This window comes from Chlamydotis macqueenii, chromosome 18, assembly GCF_036417535.1.
Source record: "Chlamydotis macqueenii isolate bChlMac1 chromosome 18, bChlMac1.mat, whole genome shotgun sequence".
NCBI classification, from domain to species: domain Eukaryota; kingdom Metazoa; phylum Chordata; class Aves; order Otidiformes; family Otididae; genus Chlamydotis; species Chlamydotis macqueenii.
The window spans coordinates 9,357,633-9,370,140 of NC_141573.1; the positions used below are offsets into that span (position 1 = coordinate 9,357,633).

The window sequence follows — 12,508 nt, forward strand, 5'->3', positions numbered from 1 at the left end:
TTGTTCCGTTCCCGGAGCGCGGTGTCACTCCTTCGGCGTGACCTCAAAGGCGGCGGGGGCTGGGGCCGCCAGTCATTCTCCGTGCGAGCGCCGGGGCGGGAGGCGGGCGGGACCCAGCCGCACTTTTCTGGTGCCGCCGCCGCCGCCCTCTCCCCTTTCTCCGCGGGGCCGGCCGCGGGGCGGGCGATGCTCCGGGCTCCCTGAGCCCCCTTTCCCCCCCCTTCCCCAACCCCCTTTTCCACCTCCCCCCCTCCCTCCCAGCGGCCTCCCTCGACCGAGTCGCTCCCCCCACCCGCCCCCACATCCATCCCCCTGTCCCCCGATGGCGCGGAGGGGCGCGGAGGGGCCGCTGGCCCTGCTGCTGGCCGCGGCGTGGCTGGCGCAGCCCCTGCGCGGCGGTTACCCGGGCGTGGGCATGTTCGCCGTGCAAACGGCTCAGCCCGATCCCTGTTACGACGAGCACGGGTTGCCCCGTCGCTGCATCCCCGATTTCGTCAACTCGGCTTTCGGGAAGGAGGTGAAGGTGTCGAGCACTTGCGGGAGGCCGCCGTCGCGGTACTGCGTGGTGACAGAGAAGGGCGAGGAGCGGGTCCGCTCCTGTCACCTCTGCAATGCCTCCGACCCCAAACGCGCCCACCCGCCCTCCTTTCTCACCGACCTCAACAACCCGCACAACCTGACCTGCTGGCAGTCCGACAGCTACGTCCAGTACCCCCACAACGTCACCCTCACCCTCTCCCTGGGCAAGAAATTCGAGGTGACCTACGTCAGCCTGCAGTTCTGCTCGCCGCGCCCCGAGTCCATGGCCATCCACAAGTCCATGGACTACGGCAAGACCTGGGTGCCCTTCCAGTTTTACTCCACGCAGTGCCGCAAGATGTACAACCGGCCCAGCCGCGCCGCCATCACCAAGCAGAACGAGCAGGAGGCGGTCTGCACCGACTCGCACACCGACCCCCGGCCCCTCTCCGGCGGCCTCATCGCCTTCAGCACCCTGGACGGTCGCCCCACCGCCCACGACTTCGACAACTCGCCCGTGCTGCAGGACTGGGTGACGGCCACCGACATCAGGGTGACCTTCAGCCGCCTCCACACCTTCGGCGACGAGAGCGAGGATGACTCCGAGCTGGCCCGCGATTCCTATTTCTACGCCGTCTCCGATTTGCAGGTCGGAGGGCGATGCAAGTGTAACGGCCACGCGTCCCGCTGCGTCCGGGACCGCGACGACAGCTTGGTGTGCGACTGCAAGCACAACACGGCCGGCCCCGAGTGCGACCGCTGCAAGCCCTTCCACTACGACCGGCCCTGGCAGAGAGCGACCGCCCGGGAGGCCAACGAGTGCGTGGGTGAGTCCCACGCCGCGGGTGCGGGTACTCCGGCAGGCGTTGGGTGGGGATGGGTGGGGGGGGGGGCGTTGAGGTCCCCGGAGGGGCAGGGAGAGGGAACCGGCAAGGGACGGGGAGCGACAGGCGTGAGGACATCCAGGACCCGGCAAGGGACGGGGAGCGACAGGCGTGAGGACATCCAGGACCCGGCAAGGGACGGGGAGCGAAAGGCGTGAGGACATCCAGGACTCGGCAAGGGACCTTCGGGGTAGGAAACGACAGGCGTGGGGACATCTAGGACCCAGGAAAGGACGAGAAGTGAAAGGCGTGGGGACATTCAGGACCCAGCAAGGGACGGGGAGCGAAAGATGTGGGGACATCGAGGACGCGGCAAGGGACCTTTAGGGATTTGGAGCAAAAGACGTGGGGACATCCAGGACCCGGCAAGGGACCTTCAGGGACGGGAAGTGAAAGGCTTGGGGACATCCAGGGACACGAGGAGTAGCGCGGGGACATCCAAGGACACAGGGAGCGGGACAGGGACATGCGGGGAGATGGAGAGCACGTCAGGGCGAGGACACGGAGGTACCCGGGAGCGGAGAGCAGGGGAGGGGAGAGCGGGGGACCCGGGAGCGCAGGACGGGGGACACAGAGGGATCCGGGAGAGCAGGACAGGGGGCACCGGGAGACTCCGGAGCGCAGAGCAGGGGACAACGGAACACTCGTCAGTGCGGGGCAAGGCACCCTAAGGAGCTCAGGAGCGGGGAGAAGGGACATTGGTGACGAGAAAACACTGTTCGTGGCCGCAGAAGCGCTGAGGAGCCCTGGCTGGGAAGGGTCTCCCGTCCCGGGCAGCCCCCGGCCGGGGGTCTCGCAGCGCAGGGAGCGGGGTCCGGTCCGGGGGTCCCGGAGCTGGTGGCAGCCCCACTCTCTTCCCCGGGACACGGGCTCAGAGCCGGCAAAGCCTCCCGTTCCCGCATCCTCGTGGGATGCGGGCGGCCCCGGGGACGGTCGGGGACTTGGAGGAGCCCCAAGACCAAAGGAGAACCGGGGAGCAACCGGTTCGTTCCGTCTCGGGCGAGAAACCCGCGCCGTCCTGACTGTAAGCGAGCCCCAGGCTCCAGACTGTCCCGAGGTGGGGAGTGGCCGTGGGTGAAGGGTTTGGGGTGTTCTTGAGTCGCCGCATATCCCACCGACGGCTCCCCCCAATTTCCCACCCCCAGCGAGATCTCCGTGGGCCGCCCGTCCGCTCCTCTCAGGGGGTTTGGAGACCGGTGCAACCCCTCGGCTCAGCCCTGTGCCGGTGGCCGGAGGTCGCCCAGCCCCGGGCTCGGCTCGGTTCTCTGCCCCGGGACCCTCCGGCCCCCGCCGGCCCCGCCGCCGTCTTGTTTACACGGAAAACACGGCCCCGTCTTCCAAAATATTTGCAACTCCGATGAGAGAGGGAAAAAAAAAACCCACCGAGTGGTCGGGGTTGCACTTTTTCCTTTTTTTTTTTTTTTTTTGGGTCTTTTTTTGTTTGTTTGTTTATTTTATTTTATTCTCCCCCAAATCACGGTCAGATGCGTCCCTTGCATTGAGTGCAATTTCTTCGCCGGCGCCTTCAAGCGCCGAGGCCCGGCCGAACCCGGTTTATCCGGCGGGGAGGGGGGGGGGGCCCGATTCTGCAGCCCGGTGGCACCGGGCGGAAGGTGCGCGGGTCCCGGGATTGTGTGTGGGGGGATGCTCTGTCCGTGCCGTCGGGGCTGGGGCTCACGTCGGGGCGGAGGGGAGCTGCCGTTTCCCGGAGGGGAAGGAGGTGGGTGCCGCTCGGATGCGGGGGGGTGGGGGGCTTCTCTTTGGATTCGCTTTTCTTCTCTCCCGGCCGGTTCTCTCAGCCCGGCAGCTCTCGGGGATGGGGCTCGGCGGTTTGGTTATTTCCCAGCGCTGCCTCCTCCTCCGGAGCGGGGCTAGGGGAGCGGGACGGGGTGCTCAGCTCCCCCCAGGCCTCAGACCCGTCTCACAGGCAGGGACGAGTTCTCTGCCTGCAGAAAGAGAGTTACCATTATCGGCGATGCCAGAAAATTTGGTGCGATTGGACCCTTGGTCTACTCCACAGGGTCCTGAAAATGCTTCTGTTCAGTTTTTATGATGGCCTTACACACTTACCACCCTTCTCCCTTCCAATTTACTCGCAATAAAAGGAAACGAGTTCCCAGTTTCCACCTAAATGTGTGACTTTGGTGCCAGGCTTTGCATTTCAGACGGTGCGCAGTCCTAGCCGCGTCAGACTTCTGCAAACGAAAACCGCTCCGTTTTTGTTTTCGTTTTCCGCTGACTCTACTGGGAAGTGAACGTTTTGCAGGGACGAAGCTCCCATAAAATAATTTTCCCTAGCCCGTTTCTGCTGCGCGTTCTCTGGGGCCATACCTATCAGTCTGCAAAACCAGCCGCGGCCAAACAACTGCATTGCCCTGCCAAGCCCACACTGCCTGGAATAATCCCTCTAGATAAAGATCACAATAACCCTATTCAACTCCCACCCACTTGCTCATGACCATCGGCCCACCCTGGTTTCTCTCCTAAATCCAGAGAAAAAGTCATGCTTTGCGGTCACCCGAGGGCTACGGACTCGGCCGTCGCCGGGCAGAGGCAGGGGACAAGCAGGGAGCCAGTGGTGACACTGCTGGCTGCACGCTGGAGGGATCTCCAGCTGCTTGAGAAGGAAGCCAGGGGAGGCCAGACCCTCCCGAGCAGGAATGGCGAGAGGCTAGGTGACCTAGCCAAATTACCTGAATTTGGCCCAGACAGTGGTGTGAGAATTAATTAAAATTTTTTCACTGAATTTCCTCTTTTAAATTTTTTTTTTTCTGGAAAATTTGGGGTTTTTTTTCAACCAGTGAGAAAAATGATAGAATGTATCTGCTTTGCTTAAAAATTTAGGTGTTTTCTTTGGTAAACCCATTCCCCCTGCCAAAATCAAATCTTTGTTCCTATTCATGCTTATCTGGGGGCAAAAAAGAAACGCGCTGGACTTTCTGACAAAAAGTCAAAATTTCCCACGGGAACATTTTTCTCCATCCAGATCTAATTTTTCTTTATCACTTTGTTCTTCCTGCAAGAGCCCAGGCACTGTACGTGGAGAGGACAGGGTCTGGCCCAAGGAGATGTTCTCCAGGGACCTGCTTCTGCAGAAGGAGCCCAGCCAGTGGAGCTTTTCACAGATTTGGGTTCCCATCAGCTTTACCTGGCAAATAACTCATCCACGTAGAGCTTGGCCTTACAGTCTGGCTTTGGCTGGGCGCCTGGGAGCTAACATGCTCCGGGGACGACACAGCTCGGAGACAAGCTTAGAGATCTGTTCTCCATCCTCTCTCTCTCCAGCACCGTCGGGCTGGCTCCATTTGCTCCGCGTTGGTCCAGCCCAAGCCCCATGTCTCCAACCCAGTTTGTTCTGATGGAGCTTCCAGCTCCCCTGTGAGAGGAGATTGCAGCTGGAAAGGGCTTGAAGTAAAATGTTGTCAGAGCTCAACTGCTCGTGAGTTTGTGTAGACACACAAAAATGCAGGCAGGGGCTTTGACCAGATTTAGCGACATCAATAAAATGTGATCGACACTGTTTCACAATTTCTCACGAGCCGTGGCATTATTTTGAATGCTGGAAATGAACCCGGACCAGCATCGCTTTTGAATACTCCCTTTAGTTTGCATAAAATACTTTTTGCATTTACCTTGGCTGGAGGAAGCGCTACTAGACAAACCTGGGCCACAGCCCGCTGACAGGTGCTTTGAGAATGACCTCCGGACTCCGTTCCCAGTGCTGGCTCTGGTGCTTCGCAGCCCTTTCCCCCGCGGGGCCAGGAGATGCACCCGGCGCCTGCACGTGCGCCTGACGTCAACGGCATTCGCAGGTGCTGGGCGCCTCTCGAACTTTGGCCCCGTGTGATGCCTGGAGAGCCTTTAACAAAAACAAGTGCGGTTGCAGTGAGAGAAGGGAAACACACTGTCTTTTCAGATATGGGATTTGGCACAAGCTGCGGACGAAGCCTGGCGTTAGGCTCCGCTCTGCGGTGTGCGCTGCTGTAGGGTTCCCAGGCTGGGATGTATCTCATGTCAGAGCAACTTGTGAGCGAGTCTCCTCTCCAGCTAAAAGGGAATTTCATCTCAGGCAAGGAGGGGACTGGGAACTACAGGAGAACAGCCTGCCAAATACTCCTGATGAAAAACTTCTTTCCGGACAAACTTGGGGCTGTATCATCCCGGTGGCGGTCCAGGGACAGCTGGTGGGCTCCCCTCCATCCCCATCACAACCAGGGAAATCAAATCCTGCCACAGCAACAAGCTCCTCTCACTCCAGTCCTGCAGCGGGATGTAAGGACCGTAGGATTTCATCTCAGGGAGTTCCTGGTATCCCTTATTAAATGTAGGTGATCCCTTTTCTTTAGCCTGCATGAATCATCTCCACTTCAGATGGTGACAATGGCTCCCAGTGGCTGAGACCCGTCAGACCAGGAAGGACTGGGCCGGTGGAAGATGTCCTTTCTGTCTTCTGTGGTGATGCAGGGCTTTGCAAATGGTCTGTACGCAGTGGAGTGGGAAGTGGAGTGTGGGTAGGAGCAGCAGAGCTGGCAAGGACCTGGTCGGGCAGAGGTACATCCCTTGCACCCTGTTCCCCTTCGGTCCTGGGCATTGTGGTGGGCTGGGAGTCAGACAGAGGATGTAACTGGCTTTGTAAATCCCTCTGTGAGGAGAAGGGGAGTCTGAGCACCCCCAGTGTTTACCCTGCCTGTGGCCACATCTCTTCCAGAGGGACAGGGAAGGATGCAAGCATCTTTTCTTGCCTGGCATTCCCTGTCAGAGCAAAGGGGGTCTGAGCAGGATTTCCAAAGTGTCCCTGCAGGATCCCCAAGGTCCCCATTATAGGGTCCCCAGGGTGTCAGTGCAGGATCCACAGGGTGTAGTGTCCTCCGCCCATCTGAGATGGATGCTTCTGCCTGCGGCTGGGCAGCACAGCACGACGGCGTCTCTAGCCTGAACCAGCCGGACGAGGCTGACGCATGGATTTTGGAGCTGGTGTGTGTTGACACTGCCTGGTACCTTCTGATGATGTTACGGATACCCATCATTTCTGACAGCCAGGCTTGTCTTGTGCCTCAGTTTCCCCATTTATAGAGAATAAAGAGGGGCTCCACAAAATGCTTTGGACTCGGGGTAAGAAAGGCGTGAAGCAGCAGCATAGCATCCTTGTGTCCAGGGAAACACTGCAACTGGGGCAGCTTCACCAGCCAGCAACTGAAACGGACCCCGCACGGGCTGGACCTCTCGTGGCACCGAGTGCCGCCTGCGGAGCCGCAGGTCCTTTGCAGCCCGGCCCTGGTTCGGCTCCCAGCGGGTTGTTCTGCATGGGGAATTGCATGAGCGGTGGGCAACGCTGTGTTGCTGAGCAGATGGGTGCTGTAGCCATAGAAATATGGGCCCGTAAGCGGCTGAGACTCCCATTGTAGCCTCCCGAGCCGGCCTTGCATGGGCAGAGCTTTCTCACAGGCTTTTATTCTCAGGAAGCTTAAAGTTAAACTGATTTCCAACAGAAAGGTTTTTACACCAACAAACAAACAAACAAAAAAGCGCAGTTAAGGCTGAAACAAAACCAGGCTTGGCACTCTGGTTGGACACTTGCCTTCCCTTGAGCTTGTCCGCGGCTAATCTCTGCCCTCCTCTTTCTGGGCCAAAGCATGTCATCCTTATTCAGCCTACGCCGTTCTCGCTTCGGCAAACTCCCCATGACCGCCGCGGGGGGACATGCTGGCTTTCCGGAGGACGGAGCGAGAAGCAAGGGCTCCTCAATCTCCACTGCCTGCAGGGATCCTGCTTCTAAAAACACTCGGGGGTTCTGGTTTTCCCACCTGGTCTGTGAGGTGGGGGCAGCTGGGACGTGTGAGCCTGTCATTATATTTTTAACGGATCTCCCCTTCGCCCTCGGGGATGCGGGGTGGACTTGCTGACCACGGCGGGTTGCTGCCCCCTTTGCCCCTAGGTCTCTCCTGCCTCCCTTTTAGGATGCCCTGCTTTTTGGTACGGTGCTTTTGGAGGCTCTTGCACTTACTACATTGCGTGCTGGGATTGGGCTGCTCAAGTAGAATTTTCCTGGGGAACTTCTGGAGGATTTTGGGGTGCTGGGATGGGTTTCTTCCCTGGCCAGTTTTGCCTTGGGGGACATGCAGGGCGAAGGAGGTTTTGGAGCCGGAGGGCTGGAACCAGCTGGTAACATTCATAGCATTGCAGAGATTGCACACCATTTCGCCCTGTGTTGCTGTCAAACGGCGGAAATAAACCCAAACCAGCCCCACAACCCAGCGAATACAAAGTCCAGCCTTTCCTAGAAAGCATTGACACAGCTGCCTGCAGCACAGGACGCATGGGGCTACACGGGGCAGGGGGGCTGCACAGCCTGAATCTTTTATTTTGCAGCATGTTCATGCTTGCACCAAACAGGTCCCCCCCGATTTTTCCGGCAGCAGCAGGTTTTGCTGCCAGGATCAGCCCAGGGAAAGGGTTGGGCAGCGGCAGAGCCCAGCAGCCACATCTGCTTCATCCCCAGGGTGTCTCCGGAGCGGTGGCTGCTGTTTGGCCTTTGCTGCCGTGATCAGCGGGGGACATTGCCTTCGCATGACCCGAGCTCCCCGCCCTGAGCATCCCTGCCAGATCCCCGCTGCTTCCGGCGAGGCAGAGCCGGGAGCCTGGCACGGCCGCGGGACTCAGCCTGGCTCTGCCGCCCAGTGTTAGGGGGGGATGACGGAGCAGGGAACGAGGCACAGCTCATAAAGAAAGAGGACAGATCCTCACCCAGTGCAAACCCAGCTCTGTCCAGTGGCAGTGTCTCACCCCCAATAACCACGCTCTGAAAAATCAGCCCTCTGAGGGCTGGGACGGCGTTGCCTAGTTGAAATGACGGACAGGCTTTTAAAAGGATATCTGTCTAATAACTTTCATTTAGAGGGGGATTTGCATGCCCTGGGGACTGATAAGGAGGCAAGGAGGCTTTTCCTGCTCAGAGCCGGTGCAGCTGTGGCGGCTGTTGGGGGGGAGTGGAGCGGGGGGCTCGGCCGCTCTCCCTCCATCCCGGGCCAGAGCAGCTCGCGTTTGCAGCAGAGCCCGGCGGCACGAAGGGGCTCAGCTGCATGCCGGCCAGGAGTGTGCGCTAGGATCAGCAGAAGGCAGGGGATTAACTGTCGGGAAGGAAAAAATCTTGCTTTTTTTTTTTTTGTGAGAGATAGTAAAAAAACAGGTTCTGACCCGAGAGAGCATGGACACCCATGTTGGGAGTGGGTTGGGGATGGAGGAGGCACGCAGCTCAGCTGGGAGCGTGATTTATGGATTTATTTTGAACAGCACTGGTTTTAGCAGAGATTGGAGTTGAAAAACTGATGGAGCGATACGGCTAGAGAGCCTGCGGCGTGCAGGGGCTCGGCGGGGATGGCGCTGGGCGCCCCGAGGTCTCACCCAGCACCTGAGGGACGGCTGCATTGGTAGCAAAAACTGGGCACAAACCTGCTGCCGCTCACAGAGTGCCTCTCCTGCGCAAAGTGACTGCCCCTCCACCCTGGGAGCTGCGTCGCCAGCGAGTGCAGTAAGCAAAGAAAGTAAAAGAGAGGGAAGAGCCCAGTGTCATGTCTCACACACAGCTGTGAAAGCAAGGAGGGGCCAGGCAGGAGGTTTCCTTTCAAAACTTTTTCCAAGTGTCTTGTAAATGATGGGAGGGCTGAAAATCATATCTGTATCTCCCTCCTTGAGAGAGGATTGGAGGCTGGGGGAGGAAAAAAACCTCTATTTTGCTCTCTCCTTGAAGCATAGGGTCTTCCTAAATTATTTCTGGAGGGTTATGGACTGGAAGGGACCTCTGGCTTTGGCCACTGGCCAGTGTAACCGGAATGCCCTGGGGCGCTGCGTGGGGACCCTGTGATATCCCGCCGGGGACAGCAGAGCTGGTAATGGCAAAGGATGAGCCCAGGAGACCTTTGCTGTCTTCTGCCAAAAACGAGCAGTGAGAAAGCAATGGTGTGGGCAGGAGAGTGGGAATGCTGGCACAGGCAGGGGCAAGCAGCCTCAGGGGTGTCTCGGACAAACTTTTTCCCTGCTTGAGGGTGAAGGCTGCTGCATCTCCCCTGTTTGGGGAGAGGAGCGTGGAGAGCCAGCAGCCTACACCCAGCACCCCTGAATTCACCTGGAAAAGGGTAGAAACAACATGAGGGGCAGGAGCAGCTGGGACACAGATTCAGGCTGTAAGCAGCCAGGCTCTGCAGGTTTGTTTTACAGCAAATTTATTCTTTTTGACCTGCTGGGATGGGAAATGCTTTCTAATTGCAGAGAAGTAGACACAGATTTGAGGTGATGCGTGGTGGAGCGGGACGAGCATTCCCCAATTTCTCAGGGTGCTAGGGAGCAGGGGGGGGGATTTCTTTCCCCCGCCATCCCAGGTGGGAATTAGAGAAGAATGCAGGAGCGGAGCTGCTGGCTCAGCAGTCCCCGCTTCGTGCGGCTCGCTCTCCGTGCTGTGCGCCATATCCGTGCTGGGTTCGCGAGCTCCCAGCTTGTGTGAGGCGAAGCCCATCTGTCCCATCCCCGATCACCATTTTTTCACATGCCTGTGTACTCCAAGTTCGCAGATTTGGATGGAAAGATGGGTGAGGAGTCCATGTCATCCTCCCCATGGCGTTCCGGAACCATCTGAACCCAACCACATGCGTTATTGCGATCCGTGCTTCATTTTGACTATGGCTATTTTCACGCCAGCTCCATGGGGCGATTTAATGTCCCTTAATGTATCTTTGATCTGGATATTGAGGGTCCAGTCTTAGGCTGCCAGACCACAGTGGATGGAGAGAGCAAGGATAACACACCTGATCTGAAGAAGGCTTTTTTTTTTTTACGCCCCACTGGGGATTGCCTGGTGCCCGGCAGCCCTGCGCAGCACCTTGGTTTGCTCTCATAGCCCCAGAATTTCTTGCCTTTGAGGTCCAGCATATGATTTTTGATCAGTCAGGAGATGCTCTGGGAAGGGCTGAGCCATGTGTGCAGGGAAGTGAGGAGGGGTGAAGGAGAGGCAGTGCAGAGACCTGAATCCCCCTATTCTTAGCCTCCTCTTCCTCACACTAGACCTTCCCTAGATCCCGCTCCCCATCCAGGGAGGCTCCGGCTCTGCCTGGACCACTGCCCACCGCAGCAGGTATTAATGCTTAACCAGAACATCCTGTTCCAGAAGCAAACCCAGTGCTGGGAGATGTGGCAGAGATGTGACACTGTAAGTGGAACAAGGAAAGGATGAGCAGAGCTATGGGTAGGGGAAAAAGGTCTGGTTTTAAAAATCAGCCATCATGGTGCACGAGATGAGCAGAGCAGCCTGGAGTGCCTCCTTGGGATGGCCGAAGCTGGCTGCTCGCTCCCGGTGCTGGCCGGAGGCTGTTGTTTCCCAGCCCCATCTGATAAGCAGCGCAGAACCAGGCAGGCAGCCGTCGCGCATTTTGCCTTCCCCTGGCACTGCAGGCCGTCCCGCGCCAGGCTGTTTACTCGGTCGTCCGCCCGCCCTTTTGCAATAGGGAGTCAGTTCTGGTTAATGTTGGAGATCGTAACGTGATTACCGAAAGTCTCATGAAATTAAATCACTTCGCTTCAAAGCAGCCGGGGAGGGGGAGTGTCTCTTTGGCAGCGGGGATGGCCGAGCGGATATTGAAAGCAGACTGGTAGCCAGTATTGCATCGCGCACAATTGAGCTCTGACAGTGTGAAGGCAAATACAAACAGCAGCTTGTGTTTGCCCACAAAGGCTCTGCGCACCAGCATCCCCGGCCCTGTACTTTACACCCTCAGCTCTTGGGCAAAAAAAAGTTCTGGGAGGGTAGGAGGGAGGGAAACGCCACTGAATATTTAGAAATGAATTGAACTGTGCAAACATGCCATTGGGAAGCTCTCAGTGTAACGCTTTGGATCGGCTACCCGCCGGGGCTGGAACACGACCGCCGGACTTGAAAGGGCGACTTTCACGCTGAAGCAAAACCGGACAAAAGAAGATAAATGAAACGGGCTCCCGGCGGGGTTTGGTTTGTTTGTTTTTGTAACTCGGCTAATATTCCCGCATTGTTCAGCCCAGCGGCCCAGTGGCTGTTCCTTCACACGCTGCTCGTAAATTGGGGCTGAGCAGGCAGCGCAGGCAGCAGGCGGTGCTGGGCGGGGAGGGGAGCAGCCCCTCTGATTTGGGGCGCTGGGGACCCTGAGGCTGTTCCCTGCGGCCATCGTGTTGCGGGGAGCTGGATGCTCTGGCAAACGCACCACGCTGGAATGGGATGGTCTGAGCCAGAGTGGTGATGGGCAACCCTGTTTGTTCCCAGGTGGATTTAGCCCGTGGCATTTTTGGGCACAGTGCGTGGTCTCAGCTAGCAGCCGGAGGATCAAGAGGGTCTGTGAACCAGCACCGCTCTGCTATCGCTCCATTCCGTAGCTGAGCGTGGCACATCCAGATGATTTTCACAGAGCTGGCAGCAAATCAGCTGAGATTTGCCCAAGCAGGGACCTCACAGACAAACCATGTACCAGCAGTGAGGTGTCAGCTGTCTCCATCCCGTGGTCCGGCAGCAGAGCCAGGAGCAGCGCTCATCCCCGCCATGCCGTGTGCACGCCCGGGGATGTGCCACCGTCGAGCTCGGAGCCCACCCGGGGCTGGCGGGATGCTGCTTTCGTGGGATGGAGCGTGTGTGCAGGATCAGGGCACCGTGCAGTCCTGAAACCAATCCCGGGGGACACAGCCGGGTTGATACAGGCGCTCATTGGATTTTAAGGGAAAAAGATCCTCAAATGCAAGCCTCGAAAATTCATTGCTTCCAAGATTGTAAGCAAAGAAGCAGCTGGGTCTAACACCGCAACATTTCTCTCGTTAGCACCAAGTAAGCAAAAGCTTAATAATCAGCTGAATAATAATTTTGATCAAATCAAATGGCAAAAGTAGCAATGCCTTTAAAACATTAAATAACATTTAATATGCTCCCTAGCATTTACGTCTCACAAGCCTCTGCGAAACCACCAAATGTTCACAAAAATTTGGCAAACTAGCTTCTCCAGAAATCCAGCCCCCCCCCCCCCCCAACACACTATTTGTCAGCTTCCACTTCACAAAGTTTCACTCAATCAAATAAAAAAAAAAAAAAATCCCGACAA

General features: G+C 57.7%; 1 protein-coding gene across 1 annotated transcript in view; it reads left to right on the forward strand.

The window, feature by feature from the left end:
• Positions 1–322: 322 nt before the first annotated feature.
• The window catches only part of NTN1 (netrin 1), a 93,761-nt gene continuing 81,575 nt past the window's right edge, over positions 323–12,508 (forward strand). Inside the window, exon 1 of the mRNA XM_086762330.1 lies at positions 323–1,346. Within this exon, the coding sequence (XP_086618456.1) occupies positions 323–1,346 (1,024 nt within the window). The remainder of the gene's footprint in view (positions 1,347–12,508) is intronic.